We start from the raw sequence: 20,974 nt of genomic DNA on the forward strand, positions 1-20,974 counted from the left end.
GCTGGGGGGAGGGGGAGGGGGAGGCCGGCGGGCCGGAGCCCACAGGGCACCCAGAGTGGCCTGAGCAGACGGTAAACACCCCCGAGGGCGGGTGACACCCCCGAGGGTGGGTGAGGCGAGCAGGGCTCTTGGGGGCAGAATTCATGTACATATGGCTCACCCGCTGTGGGTGTGTAATTCGGTGACTTTTCAGCAGATGCACGAGACGTTCAAGCACCAAGATCCTATTCTAGAATATTCCACCATCCCCCAAAAGTTCTCTTAGCGCTCACTCCGCATCCCCCCTCCCCCAGCCCCCAAATCTGCTTTCTGACTCCTGGATTTGCTTTCTGTGGACCATTTGTATGAACGGAATCCCAATACGTGGCCTTCTGTGACTGCTACGGTTCACATGGCGTGCTCTCGAGACTTCTCCGTGTGGCAGCGTGTGTTGGCACAACACCCCTTTTTCTGGCTGAGTAACACCCCGCCGTCTGGCGGGGCCTCGCCCTGCTCCCCCTTCCTGTGCAAGACCCCGCGTTGTTCCGGCGCGAAGCGTTTGCGCGTATCCGCTCGCCTGTTTGCGCCTACGCGTGCGCTCGTTAGGCTGGGGCTACGTGTCCGACGTCTTAGGAAACTGCGGCCCGCCCTCTTCGCCCCTGCCGCATACTGTCTTCACCCCTGCCGTGCAGTCTTGCGCTCAAGGGTGCAAGCGTCCTGCAGGCCTCTGTGGTGTCTGCGTCCTGGACCACCGTGTATGATGTGGTTCCAGGAGGCCGTGTGGCCCCCGGATGGTGGAGACCCCATGGGGCTGAGCCCGAGGTCACACGGTGAGGCCCCCGAGCTTGCTGACTTGTTCCTCCACCACCCTGGTGACAGGCCCACTGTGCACAGGCCACGGCAGAGGGGATGTGTTCTAATTCAGGCAGGGCCGTGTGACCGGCAGGGCCCCAGCTGTTGGGCCAGGACAGGGCTGTTTATAGAAAAGCCCAACCCTGCCCCCTCCCACCAGGCCCTCTGGCTATTTATAGATGGGGCTTGGGGGAGTCAGAGCCCCTGCCGGACAGGGTTTGGCCCTGCAGATCCCGTGTGAGCCCCCATGCTGTCCCCACTGAGCCCCAGGTTCCCCCAGGAAGGGCTCCAAGCTAGCACCCCCCTTGGGCAGAGAGAAACATCCCCATCTGACGTGACTCGCACATCCCCCTCCCTCCGTGGCTCCTGTGGCCGTTGGGAAGGCTGGGCTCCTTCTTCTGCAAATGCAAACAACCCTTCCCGCCTTCTCGGTCCCTTCTGCTACAACCATGCCTTTCCGACTTTTCCGTGTCTACACAGCCAGTTCCCCTCCCAGCCCCCACTCCCAAAAACACCCAAGCCCCCTGCCACAGCCCCTCCAGGCTGCCCGAGGCCTTGGGCCCCACCCTCAGCCTGCTCTGCCTGGCCTTCCAGAAGGCAGCCCGCCTGCCCCTGCACTACCAGCCGGGGTGGAGGGGGGCTGTCGCCCAGGGGGGCCAAGGACGGGAGGCCTGCCCCTCGCACCCCACTTGTACCTGCACCCTGGTGTTTGCCCCACAGCAACTCCGGGAGGAAGGAACCGCCCATGTGAGAGAAGAGGGTCTGGGCCGCGGAGGGATCCCAGCCAGGACCCCAGCAGGGGGTGGGCCGAGGAGGGGACAAACGAGGGGCAGGTTGGCAGTGCAGTCCTGAGCTGGGACTCGCTGTGAGTGACTGTGTGGCAGCCAGAGTCTGCTCTCTCTTCCTCCATGGGAGCTCTGGTCCCCCCACCGGAATCCACGGAGCCTGGCGCTCCCTGAGCCCTGGCCACAGGTTAGTTGCTGGGCTCTGGGGGCCTCTGTACTGAGACTGGCCGCCCCCCCGCCGCCCCCAGAGGGAACAGGGTGAGAGGCTAACAGTGTGCTCCTGCCCCCCCTCCCGGGGCCCATCCCTGGCCCCATCTCCCAGTGGGGTGAGCCATGCCCAAACCCGAATCCACTCAGGATGTGGCGCATTCCCGGGAGGCCACGCAGGGCACCCAGTTGGGAGCACGGGAGCCCAGCAATGGGATGCAAATCCTGTCTGGAAACCCAGTCCCTGCACAGGCTGGGCCAGGAAAGGTGTCTCGAGTGGAGCCTCTTGGAGACCCTGGCCGTGTGGGGGTTGGCCAGCATCCCTGGCTGTTTCTCTGCTGGCCAGGTGGCCCTACCATCGCTGGTCCTGTGTCCCTGGACTCTCGGGCCCTGCGGACCAGAGGCAGCACAGCCCGAGTGGGGCCTGCCTGCCCGGTGCTGGACGCCAAGCCCCTGAGAGTGTGCGTGGGTGTGCTGGGGGAGGGGACAGCCGCGCGCTCTCTCTTTGGCCACCAGAGTGCGCGCTTGGGTCCAGGGACCCAGGTTCACCTCAGGGCAGGTGCGCTGCAAGCCCCCAAGATGCAGCCCGCCCCCCCCCCAGGTGCGGTGTGAGGACACGGCTCCCCTTTCACAAGCCGCACCCCCACCCTGGAGAGGGCCCCCCAGAGTCTCTAAAGCCCTGAGGTCGGAGGCTGGTGGGGAGCCGGAGGAGGGCTCCCCAGGCCCCGCTCGGGGCCGGGAGCGCAGACGTCCCCATCCGCCTTCCCGAGGGAGAAACCTGGACCGCGGAGCGCTCTCGCCCTCGTTGTGCCCCCACCTCCATGAGTAAGCGTCCGCGTCCCAACTCGGCTCCCCGGTGGTGGCTGGGCGGGCGGGGGGCGGGACCCGGCAGCCTGGAGGTCACCGAGAGGCGCCACCGCACCGGCCAGGCCCGCCCCCGGCCCGCCCCCTGCCCCGGGCCGGCTCCTTTTAATGGTGCGGCGGCCAGGCCCTCCCGTGGCCCAGCGCAGCCGAGGACCGCACCAGCATGTCGGGAACCCGAGCCTCCTCCAATGACCGGCCCCCCGGCTCGGGCGGCGTCAAGCGGGGGCGGCTGCAGCAGGAGGCGGCGGCCACCGGCTCCCGGGTGACCGTGGTGCTGGGCGCGCAGTGGGGGGACGAGGGCAAAGGCAAGGTGGTGGACCTGCTGGCCACGGACGCCGACATCATCAGCCGCTGCCAGGTGCGGGCCCCCCCCCAGCACCCCCCCTCCTCCCCGCTCCCGGGGACCCTCTCCTCCCGCGCCCTGACCTGGCCACGCCTCCTGGATACCTTCCCTTCCTGGACACCCCGACCCTGGCACACGCACACACTCCCCTCCCCCGCCCCCTCCCCCAGGGACCGCCTCCCCCGCCCAGCCCCACCCCTTAAGGCCGGGGGCCAGGGCAGAGCTATAAATACAAGTGCTGAGTTGGGGACACCCGATCCTCATGGGGTGGGGTGGGGTGGCGCCCCCAGCTTCTGTCTGGTTTGAGACACCCTCCCTTCTCATCCTGTCTGGGGTCTGGCACAGGGCCGGCCAGCGGGGTGGCCCTGGGGCATCAGCCAAGAGGAGGCAGAGGCAAGGGCAGGACAGGGGGCCAGGACCCGGAGGAAGAGGGACCAGGGGCAAGGAGGGTCCCGGCCAGACTCGGGGGGGAAAGGGAGGGGCCACGGACGGCTGGCCAGGGTGACCCCGGGGCTGGCAGCGCCACCGGGGAGCCGGACACGGGCTCTGTCCCCAAGGGCCCCGGGTGGCCACTGCCAGCTATGGGCTCCCTCCGGGCCGCTCCCTCGGAGCCACTGCCCCCGTACCAGAGCGAGAGCCACGCTGCTGACCGGATAACTTAGAGCTCAGGGCACAGACGGGTGGGCTTTACGCTTCGTGCTTTGGCTCCGCTGCGGTTTGGAGCCATGCCCAGAAATGCTGCTCCAAGTGGGGAAGGGACACCCCTGAGCTCCTCTGCCTGGTCTGTAGCCTTATCCCCTGGCCCCTGCCGGGAGGGCTCAGGCTGGGGCATACCCCCGGGGAAAGGGTGAGCCCAACGCTTGGCTCTCGGCACACGCCGGCCACTCTCTGTGCCCACTCCTGTGCCCTCCAGGCAGTGGGTTCCCGGAAGGTGCTTCCTGGGATCGTGAGAGGCCCCCACCCTCCGTGCCCTGAGCCTGGCCAGCGAACCCATTCCTGTCCCCCCGCTCCTGGGCACACGGCGCCACGGCCCTCCGTGTAACCTGCCGGCCCCAGTGAGCCTCACGCGTCTGTCTGTGGCCCGTCTCCCTCCTGAAGAGACTGGGGGCCCTTGTGGGCTCTCCTCGTTCTGGAAATGGTTCTGGAGTGGGGCCTCCCTGCTCTGCCACCTGGGTCAGCAGGCCAGGCCCTGCCCTCTGCCGTCCATCACCAGTAAGAGTCCCGGACGGGACCAGCCACGGGCAGAGCAGGCTGGCCCCCATCTGACTTCTCACACTGAGATCACCCGCGTCTCTGCCTGTAGGAGCCCCGGCGCCCCCACCCCACCCCCCTCCAGCCTCCTGACAAGCCCGGAAAGTGAGGCCCGGAGAAGTTGAGGAATGGGAATAAGCAGCACGTGTGGGCCCTCGCGTGTGCCACACACCCGTGGAGACGGCCCTGACGTCTGGCTGCCTGCTGAGGCGCCAGCCTCTCTCTGGGGAAGGCTGCCTCTTACTCAGGGTGCGAACGCATGAAGCCCAAAGTCACGGCCACCGGGTGCACAGAGCCACACGGAGCCGTGACCCCGGGAGCCGGGCAGCACGTGGGAGCGAGGGGCCCAGGGAAGCGGGCGGCGGGCACGTGCAGTGGGCAGAGCGGGCCGGGCCAGGAGTCCCGTCTGGGTGGCTGCCTGGAAGGGCTGAAGCCGGCCAGCCCCAGTGACCAGAAGGGTCACCTGGCCCGTCACTTGGGCCCGGGGCCGTCCTGCGGGGCGGCTGCTGACTGGCGCCACCCTGCCTCTGCTCGGCCGACCGTCCTCCGCCAGCAGGCCTGTCTCCTCCGTCTCGCACTCAGCACGGCCGGGAAGCCCTCTGCGGCCCTCGTGGTCTGAGGCCGCCTGCACCCCCACTGCTGTCCCGTTTCTCTCCCACCCGTCGTGTGGGGCCCGTGGTCGGCACCCCAGGACCCCCCCACGACCTTCCTTACTGTCGGGGGTCTCAGGCTTGGCTTCCTCCCGCTGCTGTTTTCCGTGCCACTTGAACGCTGAACAGACGCCTCGCGCCCGCCTCTGTGCCCTCCCAGCCTTCACGCCCCGCCCCCCGCTCCCCGCAGTGCCTGGTCCGCGCCCAGCGTTCTGGGTCTGGGGGTGCTGCTTTGGGTCCCCCGGGGCCTCCCTTTGCTCTTGGCGGGGCGGGCTCCCTCTGGACCGAGTGACAACAGCCCCGGGGGCCTCTGCTCTCTGTACGCAAGTTCGCACGTTCCCCCTGTGAGCTCTGCTGGCCCCTCCTATGAGCCCCCACACCTCCTCGAGACCTCCTCCGGGGTCCCTCCTTCAGCGTCCTTCCTGCTGCTTGATCCCACCCCCAGCCTGGACTCGGCCCCAGGCCCACAGAGCCAGGGGCTCACGCTCAACCCTCCCTCCACCTCCCAAGTTACTTTGGTCAGAAGGCTGTGGGCCCCTCTGCCCAGGACCGCCAAGGTCAGGATTTAAAATTCCCTCCTTCCAGCTTCGGTGTAAACGGGGCTCTGTGTGTGACGTGCTCAGTACGAGCGAGGGTGCTGTGCCGGGTCTCTCGGTTTCCACTGTAGTCCATCCGGTCACTTCCTGGGAAGGGCCGGGGGCCTCGAGCGGTGGTGGAAAGTCTGGTGCTGCACACAGTGACCTCAGTGGTTGAGGGGCCACGCCCTGCGGCTTGTTGGTGCTCTGGGACCCCTCTCCCCGGGGGTTTCAGGAAGCACCTCACCTCAAACCCCAGGCTGGCCGGGGCCCTCCACAGGGACAGGGGCCAGGAGCGCCCGGGGTTGCTTCCAGAAGCGGGCCTCCCCTGCAAGTCTGCATCCTCTGACGGCACTGACCACCCAGCGGCGGCTCTGGAGGGGGCCCCCCCCAGGTTACACAGCCCCCTGTGGCCCCAGCAGGTGAGGCCTGCCTACCCACCTGGAGCCCAGGACCTCCCTCCTCCCAGCCCCCACCCGGAGCCTCACTGAGCAGAGGGCAACTCTTCGGGTTGAATGAGTGAACGAGTGAAGGAGCTTGCCTGTGGCAGGCAGATAGAGACGGGGTGAAGCTGCGCACAGGAGGGTGAACCGGGTTTCTCTCCAACGGGCGGGGCTGCGGCCGCAAGCGTCTCCCCCTGAGGGCCGGCCCCTTGCCGTGTGTCGTGCAGGAGCCTGATAAAACCTGGCTCTGCAGCCCAGGACCCAGACCCACACCCAAGCGGACCCCAAGCACTCTGGGGACTGGTTGGGAGGGGCCCCGCAGCCTCTGAGGAGCTGCCCCGACCCCCACCCGCCCCCGCTCACCTCCCTGCTCACTCCCTCCCTTTGTCCACTTGTGGGGCACTTGGACCAGGGCTGGGGACCGACAGGGGCGGTGCCCCTCCAGAGTGAGCCGGTCGGGGAGAAGGGGCCTGGGGCCCTCAACGCTGATGATGGTGGGGGCGGGGAAGATGGGGCTGCATCCCAGGGCAGACAGCCAGGCTGGTGCCTCCCCAGGAACCGGGGCCGAGGGGCACTGTGGCCAAACGAGCCATCCAGAGCAGCGTGGGGACCCGGGTAGCTGGGGGTTCAGAGAGAACGGGAGGAGTGGTGGCTGAGCAGGTCGTAGGGGTCGGGCCCTGGCAGGTCAGAGGTCAGCGGGGTGCTGGGGCCGAGGGCTGGCGAAAGGGGGCAGGGATGGGGACGGATGCTGGACGGCAGCGGTACACGTGTGGGTGACAAGTCCCCCTCCATAGGGCGGCCACGCGGAGCCCCGTGGGTGTGGACCGTGGCGGCCAGGAGGGGTGCGGAGAGGCACCGGCGGCTGGGCAGGGGTGCTGTGGGAGAAGGAGCAGCCACAGCGCCGGGGGTGGGGGTGACGTCCCAGGAGCATCCTCTCCCCTTCGCACTGCCCCCCTGTACGCTCCCAGCCCCCACCCCCGTTGCCTCCGAGGAGGTGACATCCCTGAACAGCAGATGGTCCCTCTGATCCGGCAGAGGCCGCCCCTCCGCGTTCCCAAGGCCCGTGGGTGCCAGACCAGACTTGGGCACCGGGGCCTGCTCTTCAAAGGGCACGGCTGCCTGCCCAGGGGAGCTGCAGAGGCAGGTCCGTCAGGCCTGGAAATGGCCCCCAGGGGGGCTCAGGGGGTCAGCAGGGGCCTCCCGGAGGGAGGGCCCGAGGGCGCCAAAAAATTGCTCCCACAGACTCTCTGTCCCCCAGGTTCGGGGGCCTGGTGGGGACCCGGAGCGGGCTCTCAGGGCTGCACAGCCTTGAGATGCCAAGGAGGGTGGCGGAGGGCACACGGGGCGGGGCCCGCTCTCTAGATGGGGCAGGAGAGGGGTCTGCGCTGTCCGGCCCACGGCCGCCACTCACACTCGAAGCCCAGGCAGCCCCATGGAGAGGCTCCCTGCTGGGCCTGGGCCCCGCCTTTGCTGGGCTCCTGCGGGGATGGGAAGGTCAGATCTGGCCAGACTCCCTAGCGGGCCAGCCGTGGCCTTGGTTCTGCTCCTGTGTCCAGGAGTGAGAAAGCCCCCCTTTCTTAGATCTCTTCCTCCAGGGAGGCAGCTGGCAGGGGTGTCCAGGAGTGACCAGACAGGCTGGGCGGGGGCAGTGGGACTGGAGCTCTGCCCGACCTGAGGCTCGAGCACAGAGGGAGGACCCGGAGGCAGGCAGAGCCCCCTAAGGCCGCCCCGAGCCCTGCCTCTGTGCCCAGCTCCCACCTGACTGGCCAGCCCCCCAGGGGCACCAGGAAGGGTGAGGCCAGCTTCAGGCAGTGGAGTCGAGGTCTGGGAATCCCAGCCCCCACCCCGGCCGCCCTGAGGTTCGGAGTGGTCCTCGCTCACCCCCCCCAGGGCAGAACCTGCCCCGTGGGACAGGGAGGCCGAGAGGGGCCGCCCAAGAGGCAGTCCCCACGGAGGCGGCCAGGCCGGCCACGCGTCCTCACCCGTCTCGCTGGACCCTGGACAAGCTCCTCCCTCCAAGCGGTTTTCCAAACCAGGCTGGAGCGTGTGGGGCCGCACTCTCAGCCCGACGGCCCCCTGGCCCAGCCGTCCCGGGGCCTGCGGACTACAGACGGCACCTGGGCCACCACCTGAGGAGGGCAGGTGGGGTGTTCCTGCCCCGACCTCACCAGCAGCCTGCGTGTGACCTGGGGGAGGACAGACCGGGGCGGCTCTGGGACAGTCCCCCTGGAGCTCTCAGAAGTGTTCCCTGCAGGTCAGCAGGCCCCGGGCGCGGCCTCCTGGGGCTAGCTTCTGCCCCCAGGAGAGGACTGTGGCCTGACGCCTGGGCCCTGCAGCCGGCAGCGGTCACCTGACGCCCACTGGCCCACGATGGCGTGTGCCTGTTCCTAGTTACCCGTGTTTACCCCAAACAAAGGTGGGGGTGTGCGTGAGGAGCTTCTCATTGTGTGTGTGTGTGTGTGTGTGTGTGTGTGTGTGTGTGTGTGTGTGTGTCCTGGGGCCAGCTGACCCTGGTGCTGGGCACGGGGAGAGTGGGGAGGGAGGGGGGGGTGTCTGGGCCCAGCTGTGGCAGGCAGGAAGTGGCCACGGGGGGGCAGACGTCTGCAGAGAGGCAGTGGGGCCTGCGTCCAGCCCAGCCTGGATCCTGCTGCGGTCACTTCTCTGGGGACCTCAGTGGCCCCATCTGCCAGTGGAGACCACACCCCCGGGCGCCCCTCCTGTGGTGGCAGTTGTGACGGGGCATGAACGTCCAGTGCGCGTAGACGTGTGCAGCACACAGGTGCCGAGGCCGGGGCAGAGCAAGGACGGCGTGTGCCTCTGGGGCCGAGCCCTCTGCCCCCGCTCCCCTCCCCCCCCCCCACCGGCCCGCCAGCATCTTCTGTCTTCATCCCCCTTCCCTCCCACGGCCCCTCTGAGGCCCCTTCCCTGGCTCCTCTGGAGCAGCCCACCCGGGTCACCTCCCAGCACCGTGTCTGTCCTGAGCCCCCTGCGGCCTGGTGCTGCCCTCCTGCCCTTACGCGTGGGACACCCCCCTGGGCTCCCAGGCCCCCACCACCCCTTCACCCTTCCTGTCTGCTCCCCACAGGGCAGCCCATCCCTTTCCACCATCATTTGCCGGGAGCCTGCAGTCCGTTCCCACAGCCACCGGCCTTCAAGTCCCAGGGCAGCTCGGTCCCTGCCGGCCTCAGAGCACCGGGGGACACGGCCCGGTCCTGGGTCGTGGTGACCCCAGGGGTCTGTTAGAGAGGGTCCTCCACACCGTGTCCGGGCAGCAGCAGACCCAGAAAGACCGTTCACATGCACTAAATAAGCGGGGTGCTGGGGAGTCGGGGGGGCCCCACGTGGAACTGCTTTCTCGCAGGGCCGTGTGGAAAGGTCAGTACAGCTCACAGGGGTGAGTGGGGGTGGAGGGCGCGTGGGAGTCCGGGAGATGCGCTAGGGCACTGATGCATGATGGGAGGCGCAGGAGGGAAAGCTTCTGGCCTGGGGGGGTCTCCTGTGTCTGCCCCTCGCTGCCCCCAGGCTCCCGGCCATGCCCCCCCACCCCCACCCTGGGCTGTGTGTGGAGGGACTGGAAGGAGCAGGTACTCCTGGTAGGCAGGTGGGGGGAGGAGGCTGCTGGCATCCGGACCTGCCTGGGGCGGGCAAGACCATGGCCCCCGGCCCCCCCTTCGCAAGGCTGGAGCACAGCCGGCAGGGAGAGGCCCGATGGATAAGCCTGTGTTTCTGCGGAGATTAGGGCAGGAAGGTGGGCGAGGCGGGGCACCAGCCAGCAGGCTTCCGGCCCCAGGGGCCGCCGGGGTGCCCACAGTGCCCTCTGCTGGTGGGAACGGGAGGCTGGGCCTCCCTCCTGGGGCTTGGCCTCCCCCGGCTTGGCCACCCACCCCAGCCAGTCCGAGCCCACCGTCACCCGGGTGTCCCCAGAACAGGGCTGGCCTCGGAATTGTTTTTTTCCTTTTCAGGCACAGGCCGAAAGGGCGGGAAGGGAGGGGCCCCTGCTAAGGGGGGTGGGAGCACTGGCCCCGATGACCAATGATTGCACCTGTGCCTCACCCAGCCCCAGAGGTGGGCACCAGGGTCCGCCACCGCAGAGCTCGAGCTGTGGGGGCCTGTCCGGGTTTGCGCTTCCTGGGAGGGTTGGCCCCTCATTCCCGCATCAGAGGAGGGACCCCCAGAGAGGGTCACAGGTGGGGCAGAGTTATAAGCACCTCTGGGCGACCTCTGCCAACCCAGCCTCCTAGGGGCCTGCCCACGAGGGGGGTCCTGGGGGGCTGGGGGACCGGCCGGGCCAGCCCCTCTCCAACCCAGTCCCCCGGCCAGGCCCCCGCACCTCATGCGAGGAGTGGGTCACCAACCCAATGCACCCCAGACCCAGATCAGAACCACCGCCACACCAGAGTCCCCAAGTCCAAGTGTGGAGGGTGTCCCGTGCACCCTGGGGGAGGCAGCCCCCAAGCACCTTGTCTGCAGCCGGTCCAGAGTGAGGCTGGCAGGCCCTCCCAGGGAAGGGCCAAGCCCTGAGGCTCCCGCACATTCAGCCGGGTCTCTGTTCCCAGGGCGGAAACAACGCGGGCCACACGGTGGTGGTGGACGGCAGGGAGTACGACTTCCACCTGCTGCCCAGCGGCATCATCAACACCAAGGCCGTGTCCTTCATCGGTGAGTGTCCGCCGTGCCCAGCCGCCAGCCTGGGGTCCCGAGTGTGCCGGCCAGATGGGCCCGGGGTGCCACGTGGGGCTGGGCCAGACGGAGAGGGGGCGGCGGGAGGCCCGTCCGGGCCGCAGGGACCAGCACGTTTGCGACTGTGGGCGTGAACGTGAGCGTCTGCACGCCTGCACGTGTGTGAGTGAGAGCAAGTGTGCCGTGTGGATGGGGACGTGCACGTGTGCAGGCAAGCGTGTGTGTGCGTTCGTGGAGGCCCAGCCTCCTCACCACCCGCTCCCCGCAGCACGGCTCGCCCTCAGGGCCGGGACCTTCGCGGCCCTTCCAGGACTGTGGGGTCTCCCGCTCTGTGTCTCTTTGTCTCTGTCTGCCTCTCTTTCTCTCCCCTCCCGACCACTGGGCTGGACTGCCTGTCCTGCCCTCAGCTCTTAGCCTGAGCCCCCCTGCCCGGGCCAGGCCCCCAGGACGCCCTCCCACGGTATCCAGGACTTTTGCTCCGGCTCCTTCCACGACTTAGCAGGACCTCACTGGTGACGTATCCGCCCCTCCCCGGTTGGGAAGTGAAGGCTGCAGCTGCGTGTGAGCCCAGTGAGGGCACAGTGTCGGGGAAAAGAAGGAACGTGTGGGCTGAGGGGCCGCGTGTGGTCAGGCGAGGCTGGGCAGAGGAGAGGGCTGCAGGAGTGCAGACTCGGGTGCCCTGCAGGGGCCGAGGACAGCCCGGGGACAACCCGCAGGCTGAGGCCCTACTGCAGCCAGGCCCCGGGCCCCACTTGGCGGGAAGCAAGGCCAAGGAGGCACTGCTTCATCGGAGGAGCTCTGCCTGCCGCTGAAGAGCTGGGGCGGGCGGGGGCCAGCAGCCGGAGCCCAGGCTGGGTGGTCACCGGGCAGCACGGCAGGGCTCAGCCCAGCCACCGGCGTGCTTGGGCAGGGGCAGAACGTGCCAGAGCTCACGCAGCTGCCCCTCAGCTTGCGACATTGTCTGGGCCCCCGCCACGTGGCCATCTCAGGACGCCGTGGCATTTAGGTGACCTTTTGTACTGGGCACGGACCGCATAGTCTCGGAGCCACTCCCATCTGGACCTGTGTCCCGTCTCCCTTGGCCGAGCCTGTGCCACCGCCAGCCCTGGCGGGGACCGGGCCAGGAGGGGTTCCTCATGGGAAGGCAGCAGGTGCCCCAGCCCCACTGCCTCTGGTCTAAGAGGAAAGGGCTCGCGTTTCACGTGGGACCCCACACCAACGCGCCATGTGACCTGGGGCCAGCCGCCTTCCTACTCTGGGCCTCGGTCCCTGCCCGTGTAGAGCATGTATGTGGATCCCACTCCAGCGTCGTGTGGCTAGGGAAGGCTCGGCTCCCCGGAGGCCCCAGTCGGGTCCGGGCACGGCTGGGGCTGCATTTTCCGCTGCTCAAATCAACCACAGCAGCTTTACTGAAGTGTAATTTACGTGCTGTGAAATTCGCCACAATCGCGCAGCCGCCACCACAACTCAGCCCTAGGACACTGTCATCACTCCAAGAGGCTCCCTCACGCCCCTGGCTGGAGCCCTGCCCCCGCCACAGCGACCACCAAACGCCGTGCGGCCCTGTAAACGCTCCGTGCTGGCTTTTGTCTTGTTCGGGCCCTGTCGTCTCTACCGTGATAAATACGTAGAACGTAAGCTTCCCCTCTTGGCCACCTTCAGGCACAGGGCTCAGCACACGAGGCGCGTGTACACTGTAGCGCACCCACCGCCATGGTCTGTTTCCAGAACTTTCCATCTTCCCAGCCTAAGGCTCTGTCCCCATTAAACATTCACCCCCAGCCCCTGGCACCCCCTTTTACTTTCTGTCTCTGCGAATCTGACTCCTCTGGGGACCTCGTGTGAGTGGCCACACTGTGTGGGTCCTTTGGGGACTGGGCTGTTGCACTCGGCGTCGTGTCCCCGCGGTCCGCGTGCTGTAGCAAGTCCGAACGTCCTCCCTTTGTAGGGCTGCACAGGCTCCCAGCGCGGCCAGAGCCCAGTCTGCTTCCCGCTCACCGCGTCCGGGGCCCGGCTTCGCGAACACGGCTGCTGGGAGCGTGAGCGCGCACGCTTGATGACGCTCTCACCGCACTTGCCGTGAGCGCGCAGGCTTGATGACGCTCTCGCCGAATTCGCCAGGGTCTGCCATTCAATCCGGTCTCCTGTCGTGTGTTGCAGGCAATGGGGTGGTCGTCCACTTACCCGGCTTGTTTGAAGAAGCAGAAAAGAATGAGAAGAAAGGTGGGTCCGCGTCCTCACGCACTCACCCTGGCCCGGCTCTGGGGTGGGGGGCTCCCCGACTCGGCCGGGCCCCCACCCGCCTCCTGCTGGCCTTGCCCCTGCATAAAGCCGGACTTCGCTCCAGGACGCACAGAGCAGGGCGGACTAAGGCCCCAAATCGGCTGTGGGCCCGTGTTTGTAAGGCGCTTTCACGACACGGGGGACAGGTGGCTCTGGAGCGTCACATCCAGGAAGTCAGGGAGGGGCCCTGGGACCTGGAGTTGGCTGGAGCCCCCCAGCCAGGACTGGGGAGCGCTGGGCCCGCCACGCCTGCAGGCAAGGATGTAGTTTCCGGAGGCAGGAGGCAGAGAGGGGCTAGAGCGAGGCCACCGGCCAGGTGTCTGGGCAACTGCGCCCCGTGACGGTTGTCTAGAGGCCGCAGCCCTGAGACCCCGATGGGGTCCGAGGAGGAAGCGTGCCTCGGCCTCAGGGCTCGAGTTCAGGGCAGGAGCCAGAAGAGTCAACGGGAACCTGGCCCTGGGCCGTGAGCAGCAAGAAGTGACAGGACGGAGGCCCCGCAGGGAGATGTGGGGGGCGTCCCGGGCGGGGCGGGAGGTTCCGGGGCCCTCGGCGGGGAGAGAGGCCAGGAGGGGAGGGCACACCCCTGGTGACCACTGTGGACTCGCCCTGGGAGGGACCTGGGCCAGCTGCCCCTGAAGGCTGACCGCCTGCCCCGTGGCCGCAGGTCTGAAGGACTGGGAGAAAAGGCTCATCATCTCTGACCGCGCCCACCTGGGTAAGCTCCACCCACCTGCCACGTGAGCGATGACGCGGCCGCGGCCCTCCTCCCCGGGACGCTGGGCCCCGTAGCTCCACGGGGCCTTCTCGAAAACTTGAAAGTGGGCAGTGGGTGGGGGGGTCACTGTTCCCATTGACAGGTGGGGAAGCTGAGGCCCGAGGGACTCACGGTGACGCGTGAGTCTGGGCGGCGGCCAGATCCTAGTATGTCCCCTTTCAAACTGGACCACCTGTCCCGGGCGGCTGGGCTGGCGCAGGCGAGGCCCTTAACCCTGTGTCTGTCTCCCCCTGGGGACCCTGGCCTGGCCGGGCAGTGTTTGACTTTCACCAGGCGGTGGACGGGCTGCAGGAAGTACAGCGACAGGCGCAGGAGGGGAAGAAGTGAGTGTCTCCGGGGGGCTTTCGAGTCTGGGGGCCCTGGGGTGTGCGGAGAGGGGGCCGAGGTCCACTGGAAGCCACCGGGACCGCTGGTGCCCCGGCCCCGCCCCGCCACACACACACACATACACACACACACACGGGCCACCACTTCACCACGGCGCCCAAACCCTCGCCCCACCAGCACCAACGGCTGTTTCCCTGGCCTCCAAAGATCCTCGCGAGAGTGTGCCAGCGGCGGGCTCTCAAAGTCAGGACAGGGTGAGGCAGTGGCCGTCCTGCCTCGTCACGTGGCATGCTCACTTGCCGCACGTGTGCGCGCAGGTACGCGCACGCCTACCGCGCGCGCTCACACGCAGGTACCGCAGGTGGCAGTGCTGAGCGTCCCGTCGGCCGAGCCCGGTCAGACACGCAGGGCAGCAGCCTCAGTGCCCCGCAAGAGGGAAGCTGGGGCCGAACGCAGACAGGATGTCTTAGAGCCAAGGCCTGGGACGAGGGGAGGGTTAGGGCTGGCCCAGGACCACCTTCCAGGGCCCCAGCCCCTCCCCCCACCCCCATCCTGGAGAGGCGGCCCCAGACTCCAGGTGCTACTGCTGGGAAGCGCCCCTCCCACCTCTACCATTTTTCTAGGGGTGCAAACCGGGGTCTAGGGGTGCCGGCCCGGGGCCCTGAGCGTCCGGGCTTCTCCCGGGCCCCCAGCAGGCTGCGGGGCCGGGCTCCCTGTGTTCACGGCCGCCCCATTTTCCAGTATCGGCACCACCAGGAAGGGGATCGGACCTGCCTACTCTTCCAAAGCGGCCCGCACGGGTCTCCGCATCTGTGACCTGCTGTCGGACTTTGATGAATTTTCCACCAGGTACCCAGCCGTCCGCAGCCCAAGGGGGGGACCGTGGCTAGTGAGGAGGGGCGCGGACACCCAGGCGGGGCGAGGGGTCGCAGTCACTGTCACCCCTGCAGATTCAAGAACCTGGCTCACCAGCACCGGTCCATGTTCCCCACCCTGGAAGTGGATGTTGAAGGTCAACTCAAAAGGCTCAAGGTAGAGCAGGGACCCCTGGCACGGCGGGCAGCCTGCCAGAGGCGCGACGCCCTGTCCGACGTTCACGGAACGCTCGCAGGGCACGCTGTCACAGGGCATTCTTATGGGGCGGCTGGCCTTCTTAGGGACCTCGGGCCAGCCAGGTCAGGAGGGTCCCCTCGGGAGGCCAGGGGATGCTTGGGCCCCTCGCTTTCCCACAGGGCAAGTTTCCCAGGATGCACTGGAGAAAGAGGCTGTCCCCGTCCTATTTGGGGCATGAGGTATAGGGCGCCTTGCTGACTCACAGAGGGGCAGCATGGGGTCAGGGACAGGATGAGGGGAGCACAGAGCCCTTCCAGAAGTTTCCAAGGCTGGGATCTTGGCTCTTTCCAGTCCTTGCTGGAGGCTGTGAATGAGGACAGGGACAAACCGATGAGGATGCCAGTCACGTTGGATTAGGGCCCACCACAGTGACCTCAACGTAATCTCCTCTTTAGAGGCCTGTTTCCAAACGCAGTCACATTCCGAGGGGCCGGGGGCCAGGACTCGGACAGATTAACTGGGGGGACACAGTTCAGCCCATGAGAGCAGGAAGAGGCTCGTGAGAGTCGCAGATAAGACTCAGGTGGGGCCAGGGGCTGTTCCAGGTCTGGGGACCGGTTGGCAGGTCAGGACCCTCGCAGGAAAGGAATGTACTGGAAGGATCGGGCTGTCAGGCGGGGCTGGAGCTGGACGGACGTGGCCTGGCCCCCTGCAGCCTCCCTCTGCCTCCCCCCACAGGGCTTTGCTGAGCGGATCCGACCCATGGTCCGAGACGGCGTCTACTTTATGTACGAGGCACTCCACGGCACCCCCAAAAAGATCCTCGTGGAAGGTGCCAACGCAGCCCTCCTTGACATTGATTTCGGTAGGTCCCCAGCCCAGCTGCTCCCAGCGGACCTCCTTTCGTGCCTGCTGGGGACCAAGCTGGCCGCTGACGGGACGGGGCGGGGCTCCCCTTGAGGATGATCACGCTGCACCCCACGCCCCAGTCTTCCTGCTTCAGCTGGGAGGGGGGAAGAGGGAGAGACGATCTAGAAGGAAGGGAGAGTGTCCAGAGCTGGGCCCAGGGCTCCCCGCAAGGCTGGGTACAGCTGGTGTTTCCGGCTGTGTGGGCCCCCCGTACATCCTGTCCCGACCCCGTGGCCGCACCCGAGCCGAGGCCACCTGGTACAGCAGGGAAGGCCCCCACCATCCAAGCTGGGAGCAGCCTTCTTCCTCTGTTCACCCCCAGACTCCTACTTGAGCCACAGCGGCCTGACTCACAGTGCCCTTGCAGGCAGCTCCCCCAGGTTGGTCCCTGAGACCACCGGCCCTGGAGACCCCACCAAGGGGACTAAGGGGAGGCTGAACCACCCGCTGTCCTCTGCCAAGAGGCAGCTCCGGGCCAGGGTGATCTGCAGGGGCGGTGGACACCCCCCGTCCGGTTCTGTCTTGCAGGGACCTACCCTTTTGTGACATCATCCAACTGCACCGTGGGCGGCGTGTGCACGGGCCTGGGCATCCCGCCACAGAACATAGGCGAGGTCTATGGCGTGGTGAAGGCCTACACTACACGCGTGGGCATCGGCGCCTTCCCCACCGAGCAGATCAACGTGAGTCCCCAGCCCCCGCGGGGCCTCAACAGGGGGACACAGAGGCGGTGCGGGGCGCTCAGCGGCGGGGCGGGCAGGGACGCGCAGGGCAAGGGCAGAGGCAGGCAGAGACGAGCGCACAGAAGGTTGCACGCTACAGCAGCCTCGCACCGCGGAAGCTCAAGCCGACCGTGTCCCCGGGACACACTGCAAGCGCGCGGGGGGCCTCAGCCCCCCTCAGGGCACCCCGTGTGGTGCAGCTCAGGGACCGTCAGGAAAACACTGGCCTTTTCTCAGCATGGCCCTGTGCCCTTGGCAGCGAGGGCACAGCCTCTTGTCCCGAGCAGGTGCGTGTGAAGACCGGCGTCGGGAGGGAAGGGTGCCACGTCCAGGAGTAGCCAGGGCTCTCACGGGGCAGGGGGAGCAGGGACAGGGATGGGGATCTTGCCCAGAAATAAACCTTGCCCCTGGCGCAAAGCTACAGGGCCAGCTCCCCCTCTGTCCTCGCGGGCCATCGGGGGGGACAAGAGGCTGCCCTGCTCCCCACCCGCGTGTTCGGGAGGCATTGAGAACACAACCCCACTGGTCGGCAAGGCCCGATCAGGGGAGCCTTAGCTGCAGACACACCTGCCGGGGATGTGAGAACGTGGGAAAAACGGGAGAAGCCAGGTGTGAGGAAGGGTTTGTCAGGGGGTGTGATTTCAAGCATTCCCCTGAGGGAAGAGGGAGGGGAGGAGGGAGAGAGGAGGAGGGAGAAAGGAGAGGAAGAAGAGGAGGGAGAGAGATGGGAGAGGAGGAGGGAGAGGAGGGGAGAGAGGAGGGGGAGGAAGGAGGGGGGAGGAGGGAGGGGAAGGAGAAGGGAAAGAGAAGGAGGGAGAGGGAGGAGAGACAGAGGAAGAGGAAGAGGAGAGGGAGAGGAGGGAGAGGAAGGAGGGGAAGGAGGAGGGAAAGAGGAGGAGGGAGAGGGAGAAGAGAGAGAGAGGAAGAGGGAGAGGAGAGGGAGAGGAGAGGGAGAGGAGGGAAGAAGGAGGGAGAACAGGAGGGGAGGAGGGAGAGAGAAAGGAGAGGGAGAGGAAGAAGAAGAGGGAGAGAGATGGGAGAGGAGGAGGGAGAGAGGAGGGGGGAGAGAAGGGAGAGAGGAGGAGAGAGGAGGGGGAGGAGGGAGAGGAAGGAGGGGAAGGAGGAGGGAAAGAGGAGGAGGGAGAAGGAGAAGAGAGAGAGAGGAAGAGGGAGAGGAGAGGGAGAGGAGAGGGAGAGGAGGGAAGAAGGAGGGAGAAGAGGGGGAGGAGGAGGGAGAGAGGAGGAGAGAGAAAGGAGAGGAAGAAGAGGGAGAGAGATGGGAGAGGAGGAGGGAGAGAGGAGGGGAGAGAGGAGGGAGAGGAAGGAGGGGAAGGAGGAGGGAAAGAGAAGGAGGGAGAGGGAAGAGAGAGAGAGGAAGAGGGAGAGGAGAGGGGGAAGAGGGAGAGGAGGAAAGGAGGAGGGAGAAGGGGGAGAGGAGGAGAGAGAAGAAGAGGAGGGGAGAAGAGGGGAGGAGGCGGCAGCAGAGAGAGGTGTTGAGCACAGAGGCAGCCAAGTGCGGGCTCCCTTTAGTGGCGCCATGGACCCGCTGTGTTCTCACGCAGGAAATCGGGGACCTGCTACAGAGCCGTGGCCACGAGTGGGGGGTGACCACGGGCAGGAAGAGGCGCTGTGGCTGGCTGGACCTGATGATTCTGCGATATGCGCACATGGTCAACGGCTTTACCGCGTGAGCAGCCCTTCCCGCCTGTTTGTTGCCACAGGGTCTCCCCTTCCCCATGGCGAGGCCGCAGTGGTGGTGACAGGGAGGCCCCCCCTGGGAGGCCCCCCCCCCCGGCACGTCAGAGCCGGCTGAGCACGTGCACAGCAGGTTACGCCGGCGCACGGGGGCGCACGCGGCCGTCCTCACGGGCACAGTGGGGGCCGGCCTGGGCCTGGCTGGACTCGAGTCAGCACCTCCGTTAGGTCTGTAGGTTTGGGTCGGGCCGTGGGAGGGGGCCACCGTCCCCAACTAGGACCTAGTGCCAAAGCGGCTGCGCTCTGAGCGCCGAGGGGCTGAGACACAGAAGCGTGGAAGACAGGGTGTCTGCGCCGGGCACAGAGGCCACCATGGACTCACAAGCACGGAGCAACCCACCTGCGCGCCTTCTCGGCCCGGTCCGTGAGGGAGGAGGAGGGAAACACGGAGGAAACAGGATGGAGCCCGGCGCCCAGGGCCCGTGCCGGAAAGAGCTGGCACCCGGGGAGGCCGCCAGTCCCTGGGGTCATGGGGCAGCTGCCCGCAGAGGAGCACTTAGGCGGAGCCATGACGGAGGGCAAATAGGGCAAGAGCCACGAGAACGGGGTCCCGGGGGGGGCCCTCGAGGTGAGCAGAGTGAGGACGAGCACAAGCCCCACTCCCTAGCCTGTCTGCACCGCGTTTTCCTGGGACCATCTCATCTTTGTAGAGAAGCAAGGGGCACGGACGAACGGAACGGCTTCTCCAGCGTGCCTCGGTTTGTTGGCTTTTGGACAGGCTGGCCTTAACAAAGCTGGACATCCTGGATGCCCTGGACGAGGTCAAAGTCGGTGTCTCGTACAAGCTGAACGGGAAGAGGATCCCCTATTTCCCAGGTACCGGAAAGATCCGAGGCGGGAAGAGGCTGGAGCAGGGGAGGGTCTGCACGTCAGACTGTCTCCGGAGCCGGCCAGTCCTGGGTGGGCGGCTGCCAGTCACAGGTTCTCACCCCTGGGGAAGCCTGGCCCCAGGACAGGGTTGACAGGTGGGAGCCAACCCCGCTGGCCCCAGCCCCCGGGGACGCTGAGGCACTGGCTGCCGAGGCCCAGCTCCCGGGAGCACTGGAAGCTCCCGGGCGGCCGGTGTGGCCGGCTCTGTGCAAACACAATGCAGACTCTTCTACCCAGGAAAACACGGTTTTCGGTCAGACCATTTAACACCTGATGGGTTTCTGCTTCCGTGCATCCGTTCTTTTAAAAATCTTTTAAAAAGTACAAAGGCTCATGTTTTCTTGGATCTGTTACTTACGCACCTGGATGCGCCCCTGCCAGCGACTTCCTGCCTTCGGCTGGGGGTGGGGGGAGTGGCCCTCCCTCACCTGTGCGTGCGCGCAGACCCGCCACCCACCAGTGCCCCTTGGCTGCGGGGGCTGCGTGTGTCCTCTCGGCCTGTGTGCCCTGGCCCTGCTGGTCCCCGGCCTTTGAGAGGGCACAGCAGGAGTGTGGTGTGAGTCCAGGGATCCAGGGCCCAGGGGAGCATGTGAATGAGGACCCTTGCGGTAGACGGCTTGTTCCAGCACCTTCTGTCAATAAGGGGTGGTCGGCATCTACCGTGAGCCACATGCCAGGAACCACACAGCTAGAGCGGGGCCCTCGCCCCGGGAACGGGACACAGAGTTTTTCAGGAACCCTTCATGCTTCAGGACCCTTAGAATTTCCGAGTGGGGTCCGTGAAGTTCCTTAGCTGAGTCATCACTGTATGTTCTGTCAGAGCACTTAGCAAACCCACGTCTGGGTGGATGTGTCCCCCCTGGTCTGGAAGGGTTACAGCCAGTGTCCTAAAACCACCCTGCAACTCTGAGAACAAACAGGGCTGCCTGCCTTCCTCGCTGCTCAGCCCCACGGCAAGCAGGCCCCTGAATGGGCAGCCTGAGACACCGGCATCTTCGGGACACGGGTCAGCCCCTACCCTTTGTTTCCCCAGCTAACCAGGAGATACTGCAGAAGGTCGAGGTCGAATACGAAACACTGCCTGGGTGGAAGGCGGACACCACGGGCGCCAGGAAGTGGGAGGACCTCCCCCCGCAGGCCCAGAACTACATCCGGTTCGTGGAGAATCACGTCGGAGTGGCAGGTGGGTGCCCGAGCCCCGGCCACCACCCCGCCCTCTCCCTGCCCCAAAACCCTGGGGCTGAGCGACCCTTTTCCCTTTCAGTGAAATGGGTTGGTGTCGGCAAATCAAGAGATTCCATGATCCAGCTGTTTTAGACAAGCAGCGCTGACCCCGGCAGGCCGCAGCGTCCCCTCCGGCATCATCAGCCACAAAAGCAGCGCCGTACACTGAGAGATAGGGAAACCATTTTCTGTACTTTTGTATTTCTCTCCCAGCCTTCAGCTCAACCACCAATGTCTACGGTGACTCAAACATCTGACAGCCAGGGCTGTGGACAGTTGTTGTTTTTTTTAAATCCTGCTATTTAAAATGAGCCCAAGTGCCCCAAACAGGGAACTTTTATGGCACATTGATTGTCACATGGCTGCATGGCCGGTTGGAGCTCAGCAATAAACAAATCTAGTAGCCACTGCGTGGTGGTGGTCGGTA

At 66.5% G+C, this 20,974-nt stretch overlaps 1 protein-coding gene across 2 annotated transcripts; it reads left to right on the plus strand.

The window, feature by feature from the left end:
* The first annotated feature begins 2,789 nt into the window (after positions 1–2,789).
* Positions 2,790–20,974, plus strand: ADSS1 (adenylosuccinate synthase 1). Of its 2 annotated transcripts, XM_023256125.2 has the most exons (13): positions 2,790–3,045; positions 10,506–10,608; positions 12,790–12,852; positions 13,577–13,627; positions 13,944–14,010; positions 14,756–14,863; positions 14,965–15,046; positions 15,806–15,932; positions 16,505–16,659; positions 18,261–18,385; positions 19,172–19,269; positions 20,357–20,506; positions 20,588–20,974. In XM_023256125.2, exons 1-13 carry the CDS (start codon positions 2,851–2,853, stop codon positions 20,638–20,640), a joined length of 1,377 nt encoding a protein of 458 aa, XP_023111893.1. In that variant the 5' UTR covers positions 2,790–2,850; the 3' UTR covers positions 20,641–20,974. The 2 variants fall into 2 exon arrangements, with proteins under 2 accessions (XP_023111893.1, XP_019689279.1); XM_019833720.2 differs by lacking the exons at positions 2,790–3,045; positions 10,506–10,608 and adding an exon at positions 12,149–12,263.

This window comes from Felis catus, chromosome B3 (assembly GCF_018350175.1).
Source record: "Felis catus isolate Fca126 chromosome B3, F.catus_Fca126_mat1.0, whole genome shotgun sequence".
NCBI lineage: Eukaryota > Metazoa > Chordata > Mammalia > Carnivora > Felidae > Felis > Felis catus.

Coding starts and splice junctions, on each gene's coding strand:
- ADSS1 (XM_023256125.2), top strand. CDS start 2,851: ATGTCGGGAACCCGAGCCTCCTCCAATGACCGGCCCCCCGGCTCGGGC. Junction 12,853..13,576: donor AGAAAAGAATGAGAAGAAAG/GTGGGTCCGCGT, acceptor CCGTGGCCGCAG/GTCTGAAGGACTGGGAGAAA. Junction 20,507..20,587: donor GAATCACGTCGGAGTGGCAG/GTGGGTGCCCGA, acceptor TTTCCCTTTCAG/TGAAATGGGTTGGTGTCGGC.